The sequence below is a fragment of the Mus caroli genome, unplaced genomic scaffold (genome assembly GCF_978045245.1).
Source record: "Mus caroli unplaced genomic scaffold, Mus_caroli_1 scaffold_11, whole genome shotgun sequence".
NCBI classification, from domain to species: Eukaryota; Metazoa; Chordata; class Mammalia; order Rodentia; family Muridae; genus Mus; species Mus caroli.
Window position 1 is genome coordinate 107,270,099 of NW_028227266.1, and position 27,301 is coordinate 107,297,399.

Below are 27,301 nucleotides of genomic sequence, written 5' to 3' on the forward strand. Positions count from 1 at the left end.
GGTCATCCTAACCTTGTGAAATGTCATTTTTGGAAGTCCTCCTCTGGTCATCCTACCAAGTCCCCAAACATTCAAGACATCCTTTGTCATTTAAGACAAAGCTGAAAGCCAGGCAGTGGTGGCACATGCCTTTAACCCCAGCACTTGGGAGGCAGAGGCAGGCAGATTTCTGAGTTTGAGGCTAGCCTGGTCTACAGAGTGAGTTCCAGGACAGCCAAGGCTACACAGAGAAACCCTGTCTCAAAAAACCAAACCAAACCAAAACAACACCAAAAAAACCCAAAGCAAAACAAAACAAAAGACAAAGCTGAGGCTTAGGTGGACTTGAGACTCCAGGTGACTTCAGATATGGTTATAAGGTTTCCCAGGCTCCCTATGGATTCTCACCCCAGACAGAATTGAGGCTTGAAAGAAACCCCACACCAGATTTGAGCAGTATTTTTATTTCTACATCAAAACTCCCTGGGTCCTCACAACAGCCCTGTGAGGTAGGTCGGGCAGGAAAGTTTCAGAGATCCCCATTTACAGATGAGGATACTGAGGCACAGAGAGGTGAAATGACCTGCCCCAGGTCACACAAGCCTTAGTACAGACGGGAAGGCCAGGGATCCACTGGCCCCGGCAGTCCCCACATTCTCTCCTTTGTTTCTTCTGTGATTTCTATCCTCAGAATACTCCTGGGGTCCCCAGGAACCCCTCCAGGAAGGCTGGAAGCTCAGACTTTTCCAGACTGGCCACTGGAAAGGGCCCGGTCAGCTCTTAGGGCCTAAGCTGTAGACCGTGAGGCCAATACTCTGCTCTTCACGTGTCAGAGTTGACAGAGGGCCTAGTAACTTCTAGGGCATAGGTGGAGCTAGCTATGGTTCGTGAGTGGATGGTGATAAAAATAGGTGTGAGCATGTGTGTTCTATGCTAAAGACAAAGGCTCCCCAACCCAAGTCCCTAAGGCGGTAACTCAGGTGCCCTCTCCTGTGCCTCCCTCATCCCACAGAGCCATGGGGAGCACCCTCAGCAGCAAAAAGGAGCCCAATCTGCTTCTATAGTGAGCTGCCCTGGTAGACGGGTCTCACCAGGTCTTCAGACTCCATCCCGTAGACACAGTGCCTCCACAGCTTGACTTGGGCCCTGAGCCACACCCCCAATAACAAACAGTCGGGGCCCAGCCTGGAGGCTGGAGCAGGAGCATCGGGCTGTAGGCATGGCAGGCAGCACCTCCCAGCGTCTCCTTGCGAGACTGAAGCTCTCCGCGGAGGCCAAAGGGCATGGCTGGTTCCCTGGAAGGTGCACATAGATGACGGTAAGGGGCTGAAGACCCCTTTGTTCCCTTTCTTGGATAATGGCCTAGTAAGTACTCCTCCCTCATGACCTAGGAGTGTTCTGTGTCTCATTGCCCAAGTTCATTCATTCATGCTTTGTCTATTTGGTCACATTCCATCATCTGTTCTGCTCCTGTGTCTTAGGGCCCCCCAGTTGGGCACGGCAGACACTCCGAGAGCTGAGCCAGGTGAATCACATGTTCCCTGACTTATAGATAGGCGAGGATCTCCCAAAGCTATGCCACTGTTGTCTAGAGAAGGTAGTCCTGCTCGGAGATACTCCTTCCTGCTTAATTAATACCGCCTTTTCCTTAGCCCCATGGACACTCACCAAGGCCCCCAATAGCCACAATGTTGCCCCCGAGGGAGCCAACCACAAAGTCAGCCCTCTTATCCCTCATCCGCAGGCTACGAGGCAGCTTAGTCCAGGAGCCTGAAAGAGAGAAGATGTAAGGTGTATGCACACAGACATATGCAGATGCAAGGGTGCACACACACACACACACACACACACACACGCTGCCTTCTGTCCCATGGGGACAGTAAAACAGACACTGCTCACCATGCTCCAGGTCAAACATCTCCACAGTGTTGACAAAGTGCGGCCGGGAGTAGAAATTGTGGGGCCCAGGCTGCTGCAGGCCACCCAGGCTAAAGACACTGCCTTCGGCCATAGCACAACCAGCAAAAGCTCTGCGGCTGGGCAGGCTTGGGTGTCGGGTCCATGTACGGGTCTCCAGATCAAAAGCTTCAAAAGCAGTCACTGGGAGCTTGCCTTGGCGGCCTCCTGTCAAAGGAATTGAAGCACCTGGGACAGAGCCCAAAGGGCTTGGTGGTGTCCTCACCAGGTTGCTGAACTGTCCTCCCCAGGTCCCGACATCCAGCTGCGTACATACCTGCTCATGGAGTAACCATGAGACCATGTAAACCCTCAGCACTGAATGTGATTTTCCAACCCCAGTTGGGCCACCAGGGAGGCTTTAGAATAGACCTGGATTAGCCCCCCACACACACACCAAAGCATCTCAAATCCTAACATCTCAGATGAAGACTGATCCCTAATCTAGGTAACCTCCTGGACTCTTTTCCCTCTTTCCCACATCCCTCAGCCCTTACCCAAGACATAGATCTTGTTCCCGTGCAGGAAGGTGGAGGCCCCATAGCAGGGTGTGGGCATGGAGGGTAGTGAAAGCCAGCAGTCCCGGCGGGGCTCATATACCAGTACCTGGGCCTGGGGGGCCGTGTCAGGACCCATTCCCCCCAGAGCATACACCACACCATCTGCACAGAAGAGAGTAGTTCAGGCTCTACAACCATGTCGAGCTGCTGGACCCCACCCCGACAGCTCCCTCGGTCAGACCCAAGGGTGGAAGGAGACCCATGTGTTTATCAAAAACTTTGTTGCCTGTCTGAAGTGGGAGCTAGGAGAACTGGGATTCCAGCTTTGGCCTAGGCCCCTCCAAGTGAAGAGCAGGAGGCAGCTGATCTAATTATAATCCAGCCCGGTCTCCCTGGAGACGCTATGGCAACCAAATCTGGCATCTTAGCAGGCTAGCCTGGGACTGGTGGTCAGACCCGGAGGCCACCAGGTAGGTGTGTGTGTGTGTGTGTGTGTGTGTGTGTGTGTAGGGGGCAGGTCCCCTAAGGGGGTAGGGGTAGTGTAAGACAGTGGTAGAGGCTACAAGGAGATTTGTTCAGCATGAAGCTCAGTCTGGGAAGGGAACTTAGGGCATCAACTTGGTGAAGCCTTGGGGCTGGGAGATGAGCTGAACCTGTGGGATAGAGGCGCTGGCCACAGCTTTCAGCCTCTGGCACCCTGTCAGCACCTCTACACCGTGCTGCTTCGATAGAGCTGTTAGGTGCTCAGAGTCAGCTAGGGGCACATCCACAGGCCATTGGGTGATATTGCCTGGCAGCTGGGGGCTTCCATGGCAACCATCTCCAGGTCGGCTTGGCCTTTGTCCACATCAGGATCCCTGGGGTGTGCTAGGGGTAAGGGGGAGCACTAAGCACTTAAGCACTTGCTGGGCTCAGAGCCAAGGCCTTGCTCCCCTCCCCCTCCATACTATTTATAACTATGAGAGAGTCATTAGGCCACACCCCCCACTGTCTCTTAGTTACAAAGAACAGGACAGGGTAGTGGCTGGGGTCTCCCATTTTTCTGGGGTGCCTTTTGGGCTCTGACCCCCCACCTCATAGCCCAGAAAAGGCAATTAACAGTAAACTGCGGCAAGCCTAGGTAAGAGACAGGAGGCAAAGCCATGTCCAAGGCAGTCCTTATCCAGCCTCTGTGATAATGGACTCTCCGGCAAGAGAAAAGAAAAGGAAGCTTGGGGCAACTGAGGGATGTTCTAAGCCACTCACCTCTCTCCACAGTCGCAACACCCATGGCTGCTTGAGGGAGGGTAGCCCGGCGCTCCCAGCGGCCTTCATCAGCCAAGAAGGCCTCCACAGCAGCTACTGGGCTTTGGACTTCGTCCACACCGCCTACCACTAGCACCTGCTTACCCAGAGCCACAGCAGCGGCACCAGCCCGGGCGGTGGGCAGGGGTGCTAGTGCTAGCCATGTGTGCGAGCCCATGTCCAGTGTCTCAGCAGTATCCAGAGGTAACCCAGCCCGGCCACAGCCCCCCAACACCAGCAGGTGTCCGTCCTGGTGTGCCACTGTACCATATACCCGGCAAGTCGGCATGGGGGGGAACACCTGCCAAGCAAAGGCCCGACCACCTCCTGCAGCCATGGTACTTGCTCACTGCCCGTGGTAGGCCATAGTATCTGCTCAGGCTGTGGGCCTCACTGGGGGGACACAATAAGGTCTCATCTTGATTCTGTCAGGGCTGGATGGGTGTGTCTGCCCAGTCCAAGGGATCTTGCCTTGACCTGGAGGGGAGACAGAAAGCAAAGGGTCAGGGCCACTGTCAAGAAACAGATGAACAACATGTAGCTGAAGACAGGCCAGGCCCAAAACCACTCGTGCAGAAGGACCCACACCTTTGACTAACATTCTATTGGTGAAGGCCCTTCTATAGTGGGAAGAATAGATTTCAGGTACCCAGAAGGCGTTCTTGGTTCTTGTAGGAGCATGAGGGATTCTTCCCTCCCCAACCTTAAGAACTAGCAAATAGTAACTTGATCAATTTAGAGAGGAAGAGAAGATAGATCCCAGATCTCCATCCTAGCGTGCTTCCTGTCCCAACAAGTCTTATCTCAGTGCTCCAAGAGAGTTCTGCATCCTCTACACACTGGCACCTAGTGTGCCTTCAACAACCTGGGTCCAGCCATCAGGTCCCTCATCCTGTAGTCCTTACAAGAAGGATCTTCTACAAGGTATAACCATTTATATCAGCAAAAGGCCAGTGTCATATGCAAGACTCAAAGGGACTCCAGGATTCCACACTCCCTTTGAAGTCCATCCTTTATGGGTGTGGCGATGCCAGCAGATTCCCTGCTGAGGAGGTATTAGAGGGCTGGTGTGGTGAATCTCTTGAGCACAGGATTAGAAGGTGCCTGAGTCCAGGGCTTTTCCTGTAGGAATAAACGGCTGGATTCCTGACAACCCACACACACACACACACACAAGAGCACATTCCTTAGCCTCCCCTTTTGCTGTGTGTGTGTCTCTATGTGTCTATGTCTCTATGTGTATGCTGGGGGTCTCCACTCTCAGTCCCGGGATTTAACAGGGACGGCCTCCTGGCCCCAAACTTCCAACTCAAAGGAGAGTGGGGGGCGGGTCTGGCTAGTGGGTTTAATTAAGGTTCTATGCTTCATGCCCCAAACTTCCCCTGCGCGAGGTTCCCGTGGGACTCACCTGCTGGATCTCAGATGTCGCCAGGGCACGGGGTCGGCTGTTCCGCCTCCGCCCTCCGCTGGCTCCGGCTAGGGCTGAAGCTGGGCTCTGGTGGGGCTCCCGCACCGCTCCGGCGTGGGGCGGGGCTGGACCGGGTCCGCCCCTCGCTCCCCCCTCCCCAGATTCGGGGAAACCTCCTCCCGCCTTAACTCTGCACATGCCACGGCAGGAGTAGGGCGCACCGACCCACGGTCACCCAAAATGAACAGACAGGCATATGGACATCCGGCCGGCCAGGATTTAGGGCTCTACCTCGGGCGATGATAGAAATGAGGCAGCGGCGAGCAACAGAACACCGGTATGGTGGGATCGGAGGCGGGTGTCGTTCTGAGTCGGATCCACTCTGGGTACAATCAGCCAGGGGCTAGCCAGTGGAACCTGGGGCCTTTAGGGGTCGGAGCCCGCCCATCACAACTGAGCTTGGAGGTGCCAAACCACAAGCTTCCCAGCGGCGCCCCCTAGAGGCCACTAGGGCTGTAGCCTGGGCCTCTGGTTGGGGAGCCCAGCCGAGCTGTCCTAACCACGACACAAAGCCGGACACAGAAAAGATCCCTTAGTGTATATTGAGACTAGCAGCATGTAGGGTGGAGGGGCAGACTGTACTAGCCTTGGGGCCTATCTAGACCTTCTTTATAGAAAAGTAGGTTATTTTTGCTTCGATCCGAGCAGTGGATGTGCACAATCAGCCAGATGCCAGGAGTCTCTCTGCCTAATGCTACTCTGGGGCTACTACTCTGAGGTTGGGTGACTGTTCATCTTCAGGGTACAGAGCTCATCTCTAGCCAACTCCGTGGTCATGTGATAGCAAACTGGTGTGACAAAGACCCCCCTGGAGTGAGAATTCTGAAATTTTGATTTCTTTTAACATCAGAGAAATCGTATAGGAATATGTTTTTGTTTTAATCCCAGGTGTGGAGATGCGAGGCTGCTTCCCAGCAGCTGACTAGATTTGCCTGTGTTCTAGCAAAAGCAGGGTTTTGCCAGCTGCACATAGTTTCTGTGATTGTGTTATGTTTGGAATTCTGGGTACTTCTCAGAGTTTGAGAGCCCTGGGGGGTGGATGGGTGGTTGTTGGCCATCAGTGGGGATGGGACTGGTTGCAGTTTGTTGTTAGTTGTCAAAAGAAATTAGATTCAAGGATCTCTATTTATCTCTCCCCTCTATCCTTCTTTCTCTCCTATCTAGTGATAGGAGTTGAAACTGGGGGATGAAGGGTGGGAAAAGAAGAACCCACAAAGTAGCAAAGACCAGCTGCACCCACCTACCTCTGATTCACACTTTGGCTCAGCCTATCTTGTGAGCATTCTGATCAGCCGAAGCTTCCAGTTGGAGAGCTTGTGTGAACAGCTCCTGCACTTGTCTGCGTCTGTTCATTGATTCCGACCCTTTTGTGTACAGTGTTTAGCTTAATTTTCCCAAAGCAGATCTTGAGGCAATGACACAAGTGTGTGTGGTTAGTGTAGGAGGTGAAGCCAGAAAGCACCCGCAGAGGAATAGCAAGAAGACCAAGGAAAGCAGCCAATAAAGGAGGTGCCATCAGTTAAAACCGTGGGTAACTGCAACCTGGGGATTCTGGGAGGTGACTAGAAACATCGGTCTTATATTGTTACTGCTCCCAAGAACAAGGGGACCTCAGAAACCCACCTTCACATTCCCAGGGATCATACATTGAAAGTTGTTTGAGGGTACTAATGCCTTTGCCTGCCCAAAATGTGGATGGACCCTTCTTTATGACTACACAGAGCCTATAGCTCTCTCAATGGTTATCAGTTTGAAGTGAAGGGGCATGCCTAGAAATGATGGTGCAAAGACTGGCCTCAAACTGCACAGGCCCCTCTCTACCATCCAGTGCCACGTCTCCCATCCTCAGGCTGCTCCTCACTTGGGGCTCTGGTATGTACCCCATGTTCTTGTGTCCTCATGTTCCCCACTGTCCCTGTTCTAAGCCCCCTCTACTTGCTTTCCCACTGTTTACCACTTACAAGCACCTGCTTTTTAATGTCTCCCAGTCTAAGTCAAGGCTATCTCTCTCTGCTCCCTCTGAATTCTGAAGCCATCTGTCCCCAGACGCCACTGCCTTGTTATCTGCCACCTCAGTCTCTTGCTACTTCTTCCTCCAAATTGTTTTTGAAGCAATTGCAATTCTTGTTTGTTTCTAGACAGGGTTTCTCTGTGCGGCAGTCCTGGCAGTCCTGGAACTTGCCTTGTAGACCAGACTAAGCCTGTAACACAGAGAGATCTGTTATCTGTCTCTTCCTCAATCCCAGTGCTGGGATGAAAGGCCCCAGTGAACTTTTTTTTGGCCCCAGTAAACCTTTTTTTTTTTTTTTTTTTTTTGAGTCAGATCTCCTGTAGCTCAGGCTAGTCTCAAACTTGCTACATAGCCAAGGATGACTGAATTTCTGGTTCTCTTATTCCCTCCTCCCAAGTGCTGGGGTTACCTTGCCCAGTTTACCTGTGATGAGGAGGGAACGCAGGGTCTCTTGCACACTAAACAAGGACTCTACCAACTGAGCTCCATCTGTAGGTATCAAAGCTGCTTTTGAAAAGTCACCATGTGTATTAGTCCACACTCTCCAGGGGAACAAAACCAACAGAATGAACACAAACCACAGGGGCTTTAGACGACAGAAAGACAGTTTGCAGGATGGGAGCACTGGTTGCTCTTTCAGAGGGCCTGGGTGTGATTCCCAGCACCCACATGGCTGAACTACAGTTCTGGGATTGGAAACCCTTTCCTCACCTCTGCAGGCATCAGGCATGCACATGCACACACGTACACATACGAGCAAACAGTATGTGTACACATAAATCTTTAAAAATTTAAAGGATAGGGGGCTGGAGAGATGGCTCAGTGGTTAAGAGCACCGACTGCTCTTCCAAAGGTCCTGAGTTCAAATCCCAGCAACCACATGGTGGCTCACAACCATCTGTAATGAGATCTGACGCCCTCTTCTGGTGCATCTGAAGACAACTACAGTGTACTTAGATATAATAATAAATAAATCTTAAAAAAAATTTAAGGATAAAAAGGAATTTAATAGACTGACTTACATCATACAGTCTGAGCACTACAATTATGGCTCTCTTCATGCTCACCACAAGCTGAGAATCCATTGGTGACTCAGTCCTGGAGTCCGGTGCCTCAGGAGTCACAATCTGGCACTGAACGGTTCCTAGAGAAACCACTAGTCTCCCATCCATATCGAAATCCCAAAGAAGCTGGGTTCTGATATCTGTGAAGGAATGAAGTGGCAGTGGTGGCAGTGGAGGCAGTGGAGGCAGTGGAGGCAGTGGTTGCAGTGGGGGCAGTGAAGACAGTGGTAGCAATGTGCTGTTCTGGCTCTACTTCCCCACCATTCACTGCATGATTGGCTCAAGATAGCAACCAGTGAACCTTCGAGGGGAAGCTGGGTGAGGGTAGCCAGATGGGAAGAGACCTCAGGCAGTGGTGGCAGTGGTGAGCTTGACAAGAATAGACTCTTGGGTGAGAGCCTCAGTAGACAGCTCATTCAATTGGGAAAAACGCAGCCTACTTGACCTTTTGAGGGGTGTGTAGGGGCTTTTGGGGTAAGTGTACATCATTGGCCAGGGCAATGGGGATGCCCCATTTGCATAAGGAATTCCAGCTGCTGCTAGACATGACCTTATAAGGGGAGAGGAAGTTTAACCTGGCTACCAGGGGCAAAAGTGAGGGCACAGGGTTGGGGAGGGGCAATCCTTCTCCTGAGATTTCTGGGATTCAGGCGCACCTTGAACCTCTCTTGCTCTGGGCTGACTCCTCGACCACCCACCACTCAATCCCATGGTTCCCCAGCCCCACAGCCATGGTGGCAGTGGTAATAGCAGAAGCAGCAGCAACAGTATAAGGAACTTCCTAGCAAGACACATGAAGATAAGAAGGCAAAAAACAAGATAGTTTCTGGCAGACCTCCTATCATCTGAGCAGCCACTAGGAAGAGCATCCACGTTAGAAATGTGCTTTCTTACAGTGTGTCCAGCCGTTTATCTCTTAGTTGATTCCGTTTGCAGTCAAGGGCCACCATAGTGGCCCATACCTTCAAGCCCAGCATTCTGGAGACAAAGACAATCAGATCTGAGTGTGAGGATAGCCTGCTCTACAGGGACTTGCAGGTCAGCCAGGGCCATTTAGTGAGACTCTGTCTCAAAAACAAAACAAAAACTGAGGCTGGAGAGATGGCTTTAAGAGCACTTGCTGTTCTTGGAGGACCAGTGTTTGGTTCCCAGCATTGGAATTGGGCTGCTCACACCACCTGTGTAACTCCAGGTTCAGGGAATCAAAAGTCCTTTTTTGGACTCAATGGGCACTGTATGTACACACACATACACACTTAAAAGAAAAGAAAGCTCCACCCAGTCAAGTTGACAACCAAGATTAACCATCATGACACACAACATAAAACTGGACCCTGTGGTCTCTCTCTCAAGTGAGACTTTTCAGACTTGTCACAGCTTCGCCCTTTGTGACCTTGAGTCCTTGCTGACAGTTTGTCTGGCCTCTCAGAGTCTTTTGCAGGACCTTCTCACCCTTCTCAGAGAGCAGCTCAAGACTGAACCCTGTAGTTTTGTGAGATTCCGTTTCAAAACAGGGGGGTTGGAGCTTCAGCGCTAACTCAAGTGGTAATGTGATTGAGGTAAAAACAGGGGGATTGAACGTAGATCCCTAGAACCTACATTTTTTTTTGAACTTCATATGAACTGCACTTTTATTTATAATGTGTTTTTTTTTAAATTAGGTAATTTCCTCAATTACATTTCCAATGCTATCCAAAAAGTCCCCAATACACTCCCCCCCCAGTCCCCCACCCACCCACCCCCAGAACCTACATTTTTAAAAATCTAGGGATGAAGTGGGGTGATGGTGTCTCATGCCTTTAATCCCAGCACTCGGGAGGCAGAGGCAAGCGGATCTCTGAGTTCTATAGCATGAGTTCCAGGACTGGCAGGGCTACGCAGTAAAACCCTGTCATGGAAAACAAAAACAACAACAAACAAAACAAAAAACCCAGGTATAGAACTGTAGAGAAGTCTCAGAAAGTAAAGCATGGGTCCGGTAAGCACTAGAACTGGAGATGAGATTCTCTAGAGTCCACATAAAAGCCAGGTAGGTATGCAGTCTGCACGCAACCCCAGACTCGGGGAACCCAGTCTGCCTGTAACCCAGACGAGGCAGGTGAGAAGATCCAGGTTTAGCTTATGACTTTGTTTTAATATATATGGAGGAGAGGAGGCTGGTGACTTGGCTCAAAGGGTAAAGGTACCTGCTACCAGACAGACAACCCAAGCTGGATTCCAGAGAACCACTAGGTAGAAGAGCAAGGGAATCCATTCCCAAACATTCCCCTTTACCCTCTCAACACCAGTGATGTGTGTTAAGTTTCAAACCTGGGACAAATGACTGAGGTACTTAACGTATTAAACCTGACCTATTAAAGCTGACCTGGCTACCAGGTTTCCCAGCATCCCTTAGTCCCTGTTACAGGGTAGGGACTAAGGCATATCTGCCTTCTAGCCACCTCCTGCCCCACCCCCTCCAGCTGGGTTGCTTTTTTTTTTTTTTTTTTTTTTTTTTTTTTTTTTTTTTTTTGGTTTTTCGAGACAGGGTTTCTCTGTGTAGCCCTGGCTGTCCTGGCACTCACTTTGTAGACCAGGCTGGCCTCGAACTCAGAAATCCGCCTGCCTCTGCCTCCCGAGTGCTGGGATTAAAGGCGTGCGCCACCACGCCCGGCCGGCCGGCGGGTTGCTCTTGCCTATATAATCCAACCATTTTGGTTGCCTGTCCTCTTTCATCTTTTGCCTGCTGCACCTTGTTCCCCTCTCTTCCCTCTCTCTTCCCCTCCTCCTCTCCCCACATGGCTCAGGGTCACATCTACTCTGGGCTCTCCCAGATGTCCCTGTCTTTGCCTACAATAAACTTTCTCCTCCACCATCCTTAGGAGCAGTCAGGGCCTTTCCTTTGTGTTTCTTGTCTTCAGTGGCTGTGGGTGTATCGAGAATGAAAACACACCAACAGAATAAACTAAAAAGCCAGGCAGATGTGCATGTGATAATCCCAGTCGTGGGGAGGTGGAGGCAGGCAAATCCTTGAGGCTGCTGGCCAGCGTGAGTGTGATAGTCCTAAATCCAGAACTGATCTCTCTGAGCTTGAGGTCTACACAGTGAGTTCCAGGCTAGTCAGGACTGCAGAGTGAGACTCTATCTTGAAATAGCAACAATAGATAATGACTCTTGAGTAACAATGACACCTGAATTTGTCCTCTGGCCTACACACACACACACACACACACCATACCACACCACACTCACACTCCCCCCTCCACACACACACAGAGTAGAGAGGGCCTACCATGCATGGAACCCAATTTCATACCTCAAAACAGATTTGGCTCTGGTTTTCTTTTCTTTTCTTTTTTTAAGATTTATTTTATTTATATGAGTATACTGTAGCTGTCTGCAGACACACACCAGGAGAGTGCATCTGATCCCATTACAGATGGTTGTAAGCCACCATGTGGTTGCTGGGAATTGAACTCAGGACCTCTGGAAGAGCAGTCAGTGCTCTTAACCACTGAGCCATCTCTCCAGCCCTGGCTCTGGTTTTTCTTTTCTTTTTTTAAAGATTTTTTTATTTTATGAGTACACTATAGCTGTCTTCAGACACACCAGAAGAGGGCATCAGATCTCATTACAGATGGTTGTGAGCCACCATGTAATTGCTGGGATTTGAACTCAGGACCTCTGGAAGAGCAGTCAGTGCTCTTAACCGCTGAGCCATCTCTCCAGCCCATGGCTCTGGCTTTTCAAAATAGGACCTATTAAAGCAAATCTTTCCCAAACTGTATCTTAACCCACCTGGTCAAACAGTTGTCTCCGATAAGATGGATGTGGCTTCACCTCACCAATGACCATGGAAGATGTCAAGTAGAGAGCAAGGGATGGACCATGGAAATGCCTTAGGCGTCTTTCCACCTCATCCTCACTGCCTCAGGTTACGCTGATGTAGAGCTAGCAGCTGTCAAGAACCAGGTCAAGTGACAGCTGTGCTCTGATGAGAGTCCCACATCAGTTGTAACACCAAGGTGTATCCCCCTTTGATGGCTAGGTTCCCTCACTTTCACCATTCATTCCCTTAGTAGCCATAGAGAGAAGGAACAGAGAGAGAATGGACTCAGCCTTCTTATCCTCCATTTTGCTCTGACCTCTGGGTTGGACAATGCAAGAGAAGAATCTCCTTCTAGGGCACATCTGGTCTTCTAGGGCACATCTGGTCTTCTAGGGCACATCTGACCTGCTACTATGCCTGGGAGGCACCAAGCTCTGCCTCTTGACAGAAGTGGCTTCTGTTTGCATAGTTATGGCTCATCCTGGTATAGGTCCATAAGGCCCTTTTTCTCTACCAAGAGAAATGATTGGAGGTACTGACCCCAGACTGCCCGCAGATTTTGTGGTTCCTCTTGGGTACTTTGGCTACCCAGAAACTGTCAGGAGTCTCCTGTCGGTGCCAAAGCTCTGAGAAGTTAACAGGCATCAAGTGAGGCCTTGGGTATTGATGGGTGGATGATACTTATCTTTAGAGATGCCAGATCCCTCTACATAGGCTGGGAAACACAGAACAGCTAAGGATCTTTCAGTCATACAAAAGGGGAAGAAGGCTAAGTATCCAGCTCCTACATGAAGCACTTCAAACACCCTTGTCTACCTACACCAAACTCTTAGACAGGTCCAGATATCTTCACTCCCTCATCCGTGAAACCAAAGCTTTCCTGATGCCTCCTAAGCTGGACTAGGAAACATCTGACAAGGGGGTCCTTTCCTTAAAGCTGTGAAGCCAGGCATGGCAGCACATGCCATCTTTAATCCCAGCAATCCAGGGCTATGTAGGGATCCACTGTCTCAAAAAAGAACAAGGTTTGGAAAATATGCTGACTGTTCATCTGAGGTCTCAGATTCCTAGAGTTAATTTTAACCTGTGTCCTCAAATACTGCTGAGGAGAGGGCTCTGTAGCTAACCATCTTCCATTGCCTACAGGACATTGGTAGGACTGAGTTTGCAATCTCTTTGCCAACAGATACGGATTCTGGGCACTGTAACGACTGAAAAGTGGTACTTTGTGCCATTGAGGTGCTTTGGCTGAGCCAGATCTTGGCACTCCACTGTGTATACATACCTGAGCAAGTATATTCAGGCCCACATTGATGTACTGTGACTTACAAACTGGCCACCTAGAGCCCCAGGCTGCTGTGTATTACTTGCGCCTACATGTATATACCAGCTTTTCATGCAGTGTTGCCAGGGTTAAGCCCATTCTCAGGAGAGGAGCGCCTGTTATTCTTTCAGGAAGTACTTGTGTGGTGAAACAAGGGGACTTTCCTGAGATAATCCCTGTCAGGCACACTCTCTTCTGATCAGGTGCCAGAGAAAGAGTAAGGTCCTGGGGTGTAGAATAGCATAGACCTTGCCAGGAGTCACTTTGATGTCCTACACTATACTACCAGGACTTTTTAGAAAAATGGTCCTTAGTCCAATCCTGACTGGGCTCCTGTGACTTTTGCCATCTATGTGCGCAGGCTCCCGTACTGGATCAGATAGGTTTGGACTTGTCACCTCCTAGGCCACCCCCTCCAGGCAGCCCTCCCTGGTACTCAACCGGCTCCGCCCCCAGACTTGAGGGTGGGTGGGTGGGGGGAAGAGTTCTAGGTGTCAAGGGTCACCAGGCGGGCCAGGTCCCGGAAGCGGAAGCACGGTGTACTTCCGGCGCGCAGCAGGCGGCCATGTTGGAGCGGCGGAGGCGGCGCAGAGGTGCGTCCTGGGTCCCCGCGGCGGCGCCGGTAGGTTGGAGCCGCGGACCTAGCGGTGCTGTGGAGTGGCGGCCCATGAGGCCACAGGGCGGCAGGGCGAAGGGACTGGGTGGCTGGCCCTTCCGGGATCCTCATTTTCCCAGGGCTTGGCGGAGACACCCCACCCCTACCCAGGACCCCACCCTGGGGCTCTGAGGATCCTGTCGAGCGACCACTGCCCACCTTACACATTTCGCCGCCGCCGTGACCCCGACTCCCTGTCGCCGTTCAGGCCCCGGGGACGCGGTCTCCCCGCCTGAGGGCCCCGATCTGCCCCTGATCCCAGTCCGCCCGATTAGTACGCCCGCCCCCAGTCTTCTGTCAACTTCCTGTGCTGGCCCCAAAGGAATGTGTGAAGGCAAAAGCCTGCCTGGCTGCAGCCTCTGTTTACAAAGCTTCTGGAGAGCCAAGAAGCACCCTCCCTCCCATGGGCTCAGAATGACCTAGGCAAAGAGCTCCTTGGTCCCCGCCCCGTAATATGAGCGCCGGAGGTTTGGGGTGGGAGGTAGGTCGTCCCCCTCTGTCCTACAGTTCATAGCCCACCCCTTCAAAACATAAATAAATAAATAAATAAATAAATGAAAGAATTAACTTGGATTGTACTTGAAGAGCATCCTCTGGGGAGGGGAAGTGCCTCAGACACCTGAGGATCCAAGAATGTTTCCAAACAAAGAGCCCCAGGGCACTTTCTCGGGGGAGTCTGAGCACTGTGTGTCTGCTTCATTAGAGCTCTGCAGAGCGGCGGCACAGACGGGCTCCTAGACTCCAGGGACCTGTCTTATCCCAGCTGATCTTTTAACGCTCCAGTGCAACTGGGGAGTTTACCTTTTGACTCAGGAAGCCCTCAGATGCTGCGTTGGGGTGCTGGGTGTAACTTCCGAGTGACGGCCATGGCTTCTTTAAGGAAGCATAGGATGACTTGAGCGGTCCCAGACAGCTGCATCTGTGCTAATCTAAGGTCTGTCGCCTTTTAAGCGCTACCGCTTGGCCTACCTTCCTAGTTGGAATCCTTCCCTGTCCTTTGTCGTCAAATCTTGAACTCCTTGGTCTAGTTGCCTGGTCTCTTGCTTGCCTTAGAGATGTTTGCAACTGTCCGAGTCTTATGTTGGGTTTGAACTCCAAGACTAGAGCTAGGAATCAGGTCATTGAGTATCCTGTCTATAGACTCTGGTAAGGAGATGAGCCATCCCCCTGCACTGGAACGTTGGCAGTTGGATGAACAGAGGTGGGGTGGACATCGGGTGGTGTAAGTCTGGGTCTTTGGGCCTATGTTCAAAGGCCTTAGTCTGTTTTTCTCAGCTACAGCCTGGCCTTCATCCATATGGTCCATACTCTTTTTTTACTTGGTAGCCTCTGCAGGAGTTGCTACCCTTTTTGCTCCATGTGTACCTGCTCCGTTTTTTTTTTTGTTGGCAGGCAGCCAGATAGGTAGATGTTACTGCTTCCAGGAGTCCTTCCCTAACCTATTAGAAGCTGGCTTGGATAACACCATCTGCTTCTAAGAACCTTTAATGACAGCTGCGTCTTCACTTCCAGACTGGGTTCTTTGAGGATTGAGGTATTTGCTTATATTCCTGGGACTGAGTCTAGATATTTAGAACACCAGGAAAGAAAAGAGCCAAAAGAAAACAGGCGTGGTAGTACACACTGTTGGGCAGCTGAGCAGCAGATCGTGTGCATCGACACGTTCCAGACCAGGAGCATAGCAAGCTCCCTGTCAAAGAGTAAAGTGCAGGATGTAGCTGAGTTCTTGGCATACTTTTGTAATCCTAACAGTTGGGAGGCTGCAGGAGGAGGAGTCTGAGTTTGAGGCCATTTTGGACCTCATGGCAAACTCCAGAACAGCCAGAACTGTGTAGTGAGACCCTTTGTCCTAATCAACTAAGCGCAGATAGTAGCACTTGCCTGTAATCCCAGCACTTGAGACAGAGGGGCTGGGGGTCCAAGGCTGGCCTCTGCTGTATACAGAGTTGGAGATCAGCCTAGCTCATGAGGGACCTTGACTTAAAGCCAGAAAAGAAAAATGCCATTGCATTAAAACGAGCTAGATCGAAGTCTCCGCAGAAGCCCGGTGGTAGGGTAGATGGTCTGAGGTGCTTCTGAGCATATATCCCAAAGAAATGACCCAACGTGGTAGAGATGGTCAGGAGACCCTGGAGAGATTTATTCTGGCCAGGCCCTTCTGTCACAGAGGGAGGGAGCCTGGCTCAAGCTGCCTGCCTTTTTTTTTTTTTTTAGCTCTGTGTCCTGTACCATTCTCATCGACTCTTTTCTTCTTGCTTTGGAGGTGCCCAGTGCTGGTTTGTGGATACCCAGGCAGACCTGCAGTGCCCAATGCCATGAGCATGGTAGTGCAGCCTGTGGAGGAGAAAGCTGTGCACTCGTGGTCACGTATCTCCACGGCAGGGAAGAAAGCCCTGGAAGAGGCCCTGCTTGTGTTTAATCCCATGAGCCAGGATCTCAGTGCCACAGAGGCCCAGCTCGTGGCCTTCCTCCAGGGTCTGCGAGATGATGGCTTCCAACCGACCATTCTTCGAAGTGGAGATGTCTATGGTTATAGTTCATGCACAGCCAGCCCCCCCAGCCAGACAAAGCTACAAGCTCGTACCATCAACCCACCTGCCACATCACTTCCCAAAACTGCTGTGTCGGTCCCTGCAGGCCGGGCCACCTTGCTCCCTGTGCCACTGTCTGGCAGGCTGGCTACAGGGTCCACAGCAGCCCTAGCCAAACACGCCACCACTAACCTGCTGCTGAGCTCCCTGAAGCAGTCGGGTGCCAGCAACAGCGGTGGTACAACAGTGGGCTTCCCAGCCCACCTCTATCCAGGCGTCTACCCTGCCATGCGGCTCTCTGTGGTCCTTGAAGCACTGGTCCCACTCAAGACTCCCTACTTGGATGTTAAGCACAGGGCACAGTCACTGCGGCTGTCACTTGCAAAGTCTCCCCTGAAAGTGAGGAAAGGTTCAGGGAACCCAAAGTCCAAAGCACCCCAAAAAATCACAAGCAAGGGCCTCAAATATCTGACTAGCAAAGGCCCTGGAGCTGGTCTCCAACGAGGTGCTGGAACCCAGAGCAATGGCGCCCAAAGGAAAGGGTGCTCTGCCTTGGGCCCCAAAACTGTCCGGGCCAAGGCATCTCGAACCCTGATCAAAGCTGCTCGCGCTCATGCCAATGTGGCTCGAACCCAGACCAAGACAGTAAGGGTCAGGGCCAAAGCAAAGCAGGCCAAGCCCAAGGCAGCCAGAGCCAAAGCCAAGGCCGCTGTGGTGAGGGACAAGGCTAAAGACAAGGTAATCCAGGCCAAGGCCAAAGCAGCCCAGACCAAGCACAAGGGAAGGCCAAATGGATCTGTTCAGACCAGAACTGGAAAGGCAAACCGGAAAAACAGCTCTGAGACTGTGGGGCGGAAGAGGAAGAAGGCCGAGGAGACCAAGGGTCTTCCACCTAAGAAGAGAGCACGGTGTGTGCCCCGACCTCCTAAGGTATGGCTGGGGCCTGGAACGGCAAAACCTCGAAAGTCCCAGACCATAAAGGTAGACAGGAAGTGCTCAGATGACGAGGTCCGACAGTGTGCCCAGCAGATCCTCCGTGTGAATCTCTCTCCCGTGGTATGGCTCCAGCCCTTGCTACCATTTTGATCCCATACTCAACATCCTAAGCCCTTGCAGCAGTACTTGGGAAAACAGTGGAGCTGTCTGTGTGACCAGCTGCATTGTGCAGTGCTCGGGACTCTGCAGCTTCCCGGATTCTGGGGACCTCCGGGACCCCTGTGGTCCCCAACATCCTTTCAGAAACTGAGGGTTTGGGTGGGGCGGGTTGTGGGAGGGGTGTTCTCATGGCTCAACGCACTGTGACTTGTTCTTCAGATTGTATGTCCACGTTCATCTATCATGTTTTATACCTTTCCACCTTGCGGTCTCCTTGCTCACCCTCCATGGTCTTATTTATCAAAAAAAAAAAAAAAATTTTTTTTTTTTGTTTTTTGGTGTGTGGGAGGTAGTGGCAAGAGGCTATCAGAAGTCTAGGAGCAGGCTTGGAGAGAGTGCCCTGGTAGCTTGAAGCAGGTCATTAATTTAAATGATAGGGTGACATTAAAGGAATGATGTTCTCGGGGTTCTGGAGAGATATGGGGAAATTCAGGTGCTGGTTTCTGGGAATGTGTTGAGAGAGATCCTGAGGGGAGGGTTAGAGCCACTACCTCTCCTCGAATGTCCCAGTTTTGAACCAGATGGGCCTCATTCAAAATTGTTTGCAGCTCAGTGGGAAATCCGGCACCAAGCAGGTTTTTAGGCCAGGGAAAGAAGTCTTTGTGGTGTTGCTCTCCAGAGGCCCAGCTTTAAGGTTCTGCCTGAGCTTCTCTTGGCGGAGGAAACAAACTTAAGAGGCTTGAAGTGCCTCTTTTCTGCTTTACGGTGACTAGCCTCAATTTTCCCAATTGGTGACAAGAGGCTAGGCTCTGAATCTGGACCACAAAACCTTCCTTACTGTCCAGAGCATTTTCTCTGTGGTAACGGGCGATGGAACCAGGGACAGACTCATTTCCACAGGCTGGCTCCATCTTTATCCATGATCCAGCCTCACCATGTCCCCTAACGTGACCCGTACACAGTGGACATTGGTAGCTTCTGCTTTGGAGAAGCTGGGCCCTCAGTGGAAGCAGCTGCTCAGGCTGGAAGGTAGTGTTGAGGCGGAGAACCTGCAGTCCTTGTACTTGGGGATTTGACTATGAGTTTGAGGTCAGTATCAGCCACATAGTGAGACTCTCTCTGCCTGTCTTTTGTTTGTCTTTTGAGACCGGGTTTCTCTGTGTAGCCCCAGCTGTCCTAGAGCTTAACTTTGTAGTCCAGGCTGGCCTCAGACTCAGAGATCTGTCCGCCTCTGGCCAATCACTGGAATTAAAGGCGTGGGCCACCTGACCAAGCCAGGGGAATGAATGGCTTACTGGCTAAGAGGATTGAGCTGCTTTCCCAGAAGACCCTTTTGTGACTCCCACAAAAGGCAGCTCACAGATGCCTGTATCCATCTCCAGGGGTCTCACATCCATGATCACAGGCAGACAGACACATACAAATAAATCTTTTAAAAAAGACTAATGGCACAGCTGAATTAAGCATCAGTTCTTTGAGAAAATGTGGTGTTGAGAATTCTGAACTTCAGTGATGTTGATAAGCAAAAGAATCATGTGAAATACCATAAATAAATACTTACTGGCCAGGCTGGAGAGATGGCTCAGAGGCTAAGAGCACTGGTTGCTCTAAAAGGACCTGGGTTCAATTCCCAGGGCCTACATGTTAGCTTACAACTGTCTATAACTCCAGTCCTAGAGGATCTGACACCCTTGTGTGGCTTTACTGGGCGCTGGACAGATCTGTGGTTACATGCGTGCAGGTAAAACACCTCTGTAGCTGAACTTTGGCTAGTTTGTGGGTTCTTTTTTCTTCCACCCTTTTGACACCTTAACACTAGATAGAAGAGGAAAGGATAGAAGGAAAAGGAGGTGAAGTTATATTACTCCCTGCTGACTAGGGGCATTGAGTTCCTTGGGACAAGTTTGATCTTTGCCATCAGAATATCTAATTTCTTCTTTGCACATGACTACTTAACAATCTTTGGCCACCAACCTACCTTTGGGGCCTAACATTTATATACCCTGTGAAAAGTCCCCAGAATTCCAAACATCACAACATTGTAGAAACTACCTGCAGCTGGCAAAATCATGCCCCTGCTAGAGCATGAAGCACATCAGCTGCTATGGACGGTCTGAAGCAGCCCCACATCCTATACCTGGGATTAACATGAAAGCATATTCTTACATTTCTGTGGGTTTTTTTTTAAAGATTTATTTTATGTATATGAGTACACTGTTGCTGTCTTCAACAGACCAGACAAGAACACTGGATTCCATTACAGATTGTAGTGAGCCACCATGTGGTTGTGAGAATTGAACTCAGAACTTCTGGAAGAGCAGTCAGTGCTCTTTGTTTGTTTGTTTGTTTGTCTTTCAAGACAGGGTTTCTCTGCGTAGCCCTGGCTGTCCTGGAACTCACTCTGTAGACCAGGCTGGCCTCAAACTCAGAAATCCACCTGCCTCTGCCTCCCAAGTGCTGGGATTAAAGGCAAGTGCCACCACTGCCCAGCTGCAGTCAGTGCTCTTAATCGCTGAGCCCTTTCTCCAGCCCCCTCTGTTTTTTTGGTTTTTTTTTTTTAAAACAACAAAATATTCACAACACCTATACACCTATAAATGAATAAGAAGATACATCTACTGACTTTCCAACAAGAAGAAGACCAAAAGTAGACTGGGATGGGAGATGGTTTAGGAGGTAATTTTCTTTTCATGCAAGCATGAAGGGTTAAGTTCAGGTCTCCAGAACTCAACAAAATGCCAGGTACTGCCTGACAGAGGCAGGACCTAGGACTCACCGAACAGCCATTCTAGCCAAAATGACAAATCTACCTTCAATGAAAACTGTCTGGAAAACTAAGATGGAGGCAGGAGAGATGGCTCAGTACTTAAGAACATGTGCTGCCCTCACACACAAATCTAGGACTAGAATTTGTTTCCCGACGCTCACATGAGGTGTCTCACAACCACCTGTAACCCAGCTTCAGGGCATCTGATTCCCTCTTCTGTTCTCCATGGGCACCCACATTAAAAAGTTTTAACCTCGGGGACTGGAGAGATGGTTCAGAGGTTACGAGCACTGACTACTCTTCCGAAGGTCGTGAGTTCAAATCCCAGCAACCACATGGTGGCTCACAACCATCCATAATGAGATATGACACCCTCTTTTGGTGTGTCTGAAGACAGCTACTGTGTATTTACATATAATAATAAATAAATCTTTGGACCACAGCAAGTGGGGCGGGAGCGAGCAGAGGTCCTGATTTCAATTCCCAGCAACTACATGATGTCTCATAACCATCTGTACAGCTACAGTGTATTCATATACTTAAATAAATCTTAAAAAAAAATGTTAACCATCTCTTGCTGGGTATGGTGGAATACACCTTTTATCCCAGCAATCAGGAGACAAGAGACTGGTAGTTTTTTGTCAGTTCAAGGCCAACCTGGTCTACTTGGTGAGTTCCAAGATAGCCAGGGCTATGTAAAGACTGTTGGATGAGTGTGTGTGTGTGTGTGTGTGTGTGTGTGTGTGTACATAAACACATATATATATATATGCCTCCATCTCTCTTTGAGACAGGGTCTCACTATGTAGCTTTGAAGGACCTGGTGCTTGCTATATAGACCAGACTAACCTTGAATTCCTAGAGATTACTTGCCTCAGCCTCCCAAGTGCTGGGATTAAAGTCATGCGCCACCATGTCCAAAATAAATAACTTTTAAAAATCATAAGGTTGGGATCTTGAGAGATGACTATTGTTAAGAGAGTTCACTGCTGTTGCAAAGGACCAGGATTAGGGTCTCAGCATACACAGCTGAAAACCACTCCTAACTCCAGTTCCAACAGATCCGATGCCTCCCTCTGGCCCCCAAGTGCAGGGCATGCATATGGTATATCCTATACATGCAAGCAAAAATTCACAATATGTATAAATCTTTTTTTTTTTTTTTTTTTTTTGGTTTTTTGAGACAGGGCTTCTCTGTGTAGCCCTGGTTGTCCTGGAACTCACTTTGTAGACCAGGCTGGCCTCGAACTCAGAAATCCACCTGCCTCTGCCTCCCAAGTGCTGGGATTAAAGGCATGCAACACCACCGCCCGGCTGTATAAATCTTTTTTAAAAAGAAAGATGGGTAAGCAATTGAAGATATCCTGTCATCAGCTCCTGGCCTTCATATATGTACCTGCATGGACAAGATTGCCTGTGTGTCATGTACACACATCCAGGCACAAATACACAAGACCAAGTCAAAAAAAAAAAAAAAAAAAAAAAAGAGGAGGGAGAAGGGAAGAATGCACATAATCCCAGAACTAGGGAGGCTCAAGCAAGAGATCAGCTTAGGCTACACAACACTGTCTCCGAAAAGAAAAACAGTGATGAAAGGGGGTGGGAGAGAGTATCCTTGGGACCAAGTGGTCGTGATATACTCACCTTACCTCGTGCCATTCCCCACATCAAGAGGGCAGTGGTTCTGCCCAGGCCCTTCTGCTTTCAACCGGAAACAATTCACCCTCAAGACATTGAGGATTTGGAGAACGAAGTGAGTACCCCCGCCTATGCATACCACCATCCTTTTGGTTTCGGTGAAGTTCTTGGTGTTCAGCCCTACCTCTTGTGGAAACAAATCATAGCTGGACAGGATCCATGCAGGGAAGCTGTCAGAGAGGCAGGAGAGCACAGGTCGATGGTACCAGTGGAGAATCATACGTAGGAAGGATGGGGGGTGGGGGGGTGAGAATAGGGCAGGGGTCAGAGTTCACGACACCAGGAGACATGAACCACGGGAAAGATTTGAACAAAAAAGTGAGAACCAAACGGATTGTTTGGAAGGACGGGAAACCTTGTGGAGGCCTAAAGAAGGAGAGTTGGCAATGTCTGGGGGAAGCTTGCTCCCTGGGAGAGACAGGAAATAAAGGTTCAGAAGATATTCGGAAGCAGAGATGGGTATGGAGTAGCTGTGAGGCCAAGAGGAGGGCAGGAGCAGGTGACAGTGAGCGAGGCTGTGATGACCCATCCCACCAGCTGCTCTCTGCCCTCCTGTCATTGACAAAGGTGACACCTGAGCTGACATCTTAGGTGCCGAGGCCCCAGATCACTCCTAGGAGTTCGGAGCAGGCTGCACGGGAACAATGAAGAAAGGCTTCCTGCCCAACATGGTGACTGAGACCTGATCCTAGAGGCCACCCACACAGTTCCCTGACCTCTAAATGTGTCTTGAGTGGGCAGTGCCCCAACTGTCCCCCGAATTAATTAATGGTAAGTTCAAGGCCTGTAGGTTTGAGGTTGAGGACCAATCATCTCCTTTATCTGAGTGATTTAACTGCCCTGTAACTCCACGCAGGGCTATGTGTTGTGTAGCAATTTTCTCTAAGATAAAATCCATTTCCAAGGGAAAGCTCCTTAAGACACTGGCTGTTCTGAACTTTACAATCTAAGGGAAGGAGGAAACAGTCCATTATTCAGGGAGGCTCCTTAGGACACAGAACGTTCTAAGAGGTAGTGAAACATCCCATCCTTGAAGGAGGCTCCTTAAGATACAAGGTATTCTAGGGAGGAGAAATATTCTGTACTGGCAGGAAGCTCATTCAGCCCAGGAATTCCTGAAGTCCTTGAAACTGACGGAATTCACTAGGTCCCTCCCTCCATGAGCAAATAAAAGTAGTAAATACTGTCTGCCTAGAGACACTCAGACAAGCTGACATTCCTGGCTCAGGCTAGCTAGGCTGCCTGAAGCAAACAGACCTGCCAGGCCAACCAGAGTAGGCTGAGACAAGACAAGCAGCCTGGGAGAGGCTCACACCAAGTGATTCTGCAGCTTGCTGATCTGCCTGCAGGCAGAGTGTGCTCCAGGTTTCCAGCCTTCATCTTTGTCCCCCATGCTGAGATGGGCTTTGGTGAAGCAGCTGTCTTTGGGTCATTTTTTTTCTGTTCCTGTAAGGAGCCCCAATAAAACTCATTGGTTCGCCATGTTGGACATGTTTGGTGGTGTCTGTACTTTGTACTGTTCCCAGCTCATTGCCTGGAGTAGACTTTTGTTAACGTGTCCCCAGGAATAGTGCCACACAGAAAGATCCGTTAGATTATTCAAAAGCAGCTGCAGAGAGACAGTATGAGGGCTAAAGTTGTGGTTTGTGTTTTTTGTTTTTTAAGATTTATTTATTTACGGGCTGGCGAGATGGCTCAGTGGGTAAGAGTACCCGACTGCTCTTCCAAAGGTCTGGAGTTCAAATCCCAGCAACCACATGGTGGCTCACAACCAAACGTAACGAGATCTGATGCCCTCTTCTGGTGTGTCTGAAGACAGCTACAGTGTACTTACATATAATAAATAAATACATCTTTAAAAAAAAAAGATTTATTTATTTACTTTTTTGTTTGTTTTTTGTTTTGTTTTGTTTTTCCAGACAGGGTTTCTCTGTATAGCTATGGCTTCCTGGAACTCACTTTGTAGACCAGGCTGGCCTCGAACTCAGAAATCCGCCTGCCTCTGCCTCCTGAGTGCTGGGATTAAAGTTGTGTGCCACCACACCCGGCACTTATTTATTTACTTTATGTATATAAGTACACTGTAGCTGTACAGATGGTTGTCAGCCTTCATGTGGTTGTTGGGAATTGAACATTTTTTAGGACTTGCTCCGGTCAACCCAACTCGCTCAGTCCCTGCTCGCTCCGGCCCAAAGACTTATTTGTTATTATACATAAGTACACTGTAGCTGTCTTCAGACACACCAGAAGAGGGCGTCAGATCTCATTACAGATGGTTGTGAGTTGCTGGGATTTGAACTCAGGACCTTTGGAAGAGCAGTCAGTGCTCTTACCCGCTGAGGCATTTCTCCAGCACAGTTGTTTTTGTTTTTGTTTTGAGACAGGGTTTGTGATGGTTTGTATATTCTTGGACCAAGGAGTGGCACCATCTGGAGGTTTGTCCTTGTTACAATAGGTGTGACCTGGTTGGAGTAGGTGTGTCACTGTGGGTGTGGGTTTAAGATCCTCACCCTAGTTGCCTGGAAGTCAGTCTTCCACTAGCAGCCTTTGGATGAAGACATCGAAATCTCAGCTCTGCCTGCACCATGCCTGCCTGGATACTGCCATGCTCCCACCTTGATGATAATGGACTGAACCTCTGAACCTTTAAGCCAGCCCCAATTAAATGTTTTTATAAGACTTGCCTTGGTCGTGGTATCTGTTCACAGAAGTAAAACCCTAACTAAAACAGAGTTTCAGGCTGGTGAGATGGCTCAGTGGGTAAGAGCACCTGACTGCTCTTCCAAAGGTCCAGAGTTCAAATCCCAGCAACCACATGGTGGCTCACAACCACCGGAAATGAGATCTGACACCCTCTTCTGGTGTGTCTGAAGACAGCTACAGTGTACTTACATATAATAAAATAATAAAAAAAATAAAAATAAAATAAATAAATAAAACAGAGTTTTTCTGTGTAGTCCTGGCTGTCCTGGAATTCACTCTGTAGACCAGGCTGGCCTCGAACTCAGAAATCCACCTGCCTCTGCCTCTCAAGTGCTGGGATTAAAGGCATGAGCTGCCACTACCCTGTGTATTTTTTTTTTAACAAAGATTTATTTATTTTACTTTATTTATATGGGTATACTGTAGCTGTCTTCAGACATACCAGAAGGGGGCATCAGATCCCATTGCAGATGGTTGTGAGCCACTATGTTGTTGCTGGGATTTGAACCCTTGACCTCTGGAAGAGCAGTCTCTCTCCAGCCCCATAAAGTTGTGTTTTAAGTTTTAAATTACTGTGCTTAAAACAAAGGGGCTGGAGAGATGGCTCAGCAGTTAAGAACACTGACTATTCTTCCAGAGGTCCTGAGTTCAATGCCCAGCAACCACATGGTGGCTCACAACCATCTGTAATGAGATCTGATGCCCTCTTCTGGTGTGTCTGAAGACAGCTACAGTGTACTCATATAAATATAAATAAAAATAAAAATCTTAAAAAACAACAACAACGCCGGGCGTGGTGGCGCACGCCTTTAATCCCAGCACTCGGGAGGCAGAGGCAGACGGATTTCTGAGTTCGAGGCCAGCCTGGTCTACAAAGTGAGTTCCAGGACAGCCAGGGCTACACAGAGAAACCCTGTCTCGAAAACCCAAAAAAAAAAAAAAAAAAAAAAACAACAACAACAACAACAAAAAAAAAAACAAGCTGGGCAGTAGTGGCACATACCTTTAATCCCAGCACTTGGGAGGCAGAGGCAGGTGGATTTCTGAGTTTGAAGCCATCCTGGTCTACAAAGTGAGTTCCAGGACAGCCAGGGGCTATACAGAGAAACCCTGTCTTGAAAAGAATCATGGTAGTGGTCTTATTCTTGGCTGATGGGACTAGTAACAGAAAGCAGAGGAGAGGCTTGGTCTGACCTCAGGCAGGACCAGGTTTATTCATGAGGAGGGAGCGCTGTGTCATGTGTGCACAGACAGAGAGCCTATGGAGGAAGGTGGGATGTAGTCCCTCACAGGGGTGGGAATAACTTCTGGAGTATGTAAGGGAGGCTGGAAAGTATAGTCTTTCAGCAGGAAACTATCAGACACTGTCCTGCTGAGGGTGCTACCCACCTGTACTATGTATAACTCTCAGGGGGCAGCGCATATGCAAGCCAGACTGGCTGTTTGCACTGTGACTGTTGTTTCTCTACTGCCAGGGGTAAGGGGACACGATGGGCCACCATGAAAGGTGAACATTTCCAAGCAATGGGTCAGAAATTTTAATATGCTCCTTGCTCTTTATGCCACTCTGGGCTTGGACCAGCAGTGGTAGCCTTTCCTCTGACTTGGGCACCTTGACTCTGGCCCCTAGAATAGCAGTTCCTGTCCTGTAAAAAGCACAAATGTGTACCTGGATATGCAAGTAAGACATACTTTGCAATGGCAAACCCACAGTCCTAGTGATTTTGTTGATAATTCCAAATCCATCAAGATACATGACAGTCCTTTGCCCATCCTACCTGTACACTGGACACATTCTTTATTATTATTATTTATTTATTTATTTTGGTTTTTCGAGACAGGGCTTCTCTGTGTAGCCCTGGTTGTCCTGGAACTCACTTTGTAGACCAGGCTGGCCTCGAACTCAGAAATCCGCCTGCCTCTGCCTCCCGAGTGCTGGGATTAAAGGCGTGCGCCACCATGCCCAGCTTATTTTATTTTTTTTAAAGATTTATTTATTATTATACATAAATTCACTGTAGCTGACTTCAGACACACCAGAAGAGACACATTACAGGTGGTTGTGAGCCACCATGTGGTTGCTGGGATTTGAACTCAGGACCTTTGGAAGAGCAGTCAGTGCTCCTACCCGCTGAGCCATCTCACCAGCCCTTTTTTTTTTTTAATTTTAAAATTATTTTGCTACACAGAGAAAACCTGTCAAAAAAAAAAAAAAAACCAAAAACAAGAAGCCAGACAGCAGTGGTACACACCAATTATTTTGCTACACAGAGAAAACCTGTCAAAAAAAAAAAAAAACAAAAAAAAACAAAACCAAAAAGCCAGACAGCAGTGGTACACACCTTTAATCTTAGCACTAGGGAAGCAGAAATGAGCAGACCTCTGAGTTCAAGGCCAGCCTGGTCTACAGAGTTCCAGGACAGCCAGAGCTTCTTAGAGAAACCCTGTCTCAAAAAAA

General features: G+C 49.4%; 2 protein-coding genes across 5 annotated transcripts; one reads left to right on the forward strand and one right to left on the reverse strand.

Moving 5' to 3' along the window:
* Positions 1 to 445: 445 nt before the first annotated feature.
* Klhdc8b (kelch domain containing 8B) lies at positions 446 to 5,609 on the reverse strand. 2 transcript variants are annotated; one of them, XM_085828021.1, is made up of 6 exons: positions 5,419 to 5,609; positions 3,681 to 4,196; positions 2,433 to 2,597; positions 1,879 to 2,103; positions 1,648 to 1,749; positions 446 to 1,274 (listed from the first exon to the last, which is right to left on the reverse strand). In XM_085828021.1, exons 2-6 carry the CDS (start codon positions 4,054 to 4,056, stop codon positions 1,078 to 1,080), a joined length of 1,065 nt encoding a protein of 354 aa, XP_085684147.1. In that variant the 5' UTR covers positions 4,057 to 4,196; positions 5,419 to 5,609; the 3' UTR covers positions 446 to 1,077. The 2 variants fall into 2 exon arrangements, with proteins under 2 accessions (XP_085684147.1, XP_029337648.1); XM_029481788.2 differs by lacking the exon at positions 5,419 to 5,609 and adding an exon at positions 5,128 to 5,310.
* Ccdc71 (coiled-coil domain containing 71) lies at positions 5,401 to 17,934 on the forward strand. 3 transcript variants are annotated; one of them, XM_021172841.3, is made up of 3 exons: positions 13,978 to 14,016; positions 15,442 to 15,583; positions 16,313 to 17,934. In XM_021172841.3, exon 3 carries the CDS (start codon positions 16,365 to 16,367, stop codon positions 17,664 to 17,666), a length of 1,302 nt encoding a protein of 433 aa, XP_021028500.1. In that variant the 5' UTR covers positions 13,978 to 14,016; positions 15,442 to 15,583; positions 16,313 to 16,364; the 3' UTR covers positions 17,667 to 17,934. The 3 variants fall into 3 exon arrangements, with proteins under 3 accessions (XP_029337645.1, XP_021028499.1, XP_021028500.1); XM_029481785.2 differs by lacking the exons at positions 13,978 to 14,016; positions 15,442 to 15,583 and adding an exon at positions 5,401 to 5,464; XM_021172840.3 differs by lacking the exon at positions 15,442 to 15,583 and having other exon boundaries at positions 13,952 to 14,016.
* The last annotated feature ends 9,367 nt before the right edge of the window (positions 17,935 to 27,301 follow it).

Bases quoted from the DNA above. Each gene is read 5' to 3' on its own strand.
- Ccdc71 (XM_029481785.2), top strand. From the start codon at position 5,427: ATGATAGAAATGAGGCAGCGGCGAGCAACAGAACACCG. The intron at 5,465-16,312 runs GTATGGTGGGAT...CTTGCTTTGGAG, and splicing joins CGGCGAGCAACAGAACACCG to GTGCCCAGTGCTGGTTTGTG.
- Klhdc8b (XM_085828021.1), bottom strand. From the start codon at position 4,056: ATGGCTGCAGGAGGTGGTCGGGCCTTTGCTTGGCAGGTGTTCCCCCCC. The intron at 1,750-1,878 runs GTGAGCAGTGTC...TCTCTCTTTCAG, and splicing joins GATGTTTGACCTGGAGCATG to GCTCCTGGACTAAGCTGCCT. The intron at 1,275-1,647 runs GTGAGTGTCCAT...TGCACCTTCCAG, and splicing joins TGTGGCTATTGGGGGCCTTG to GGAACCAGCCATGCCCTTTG.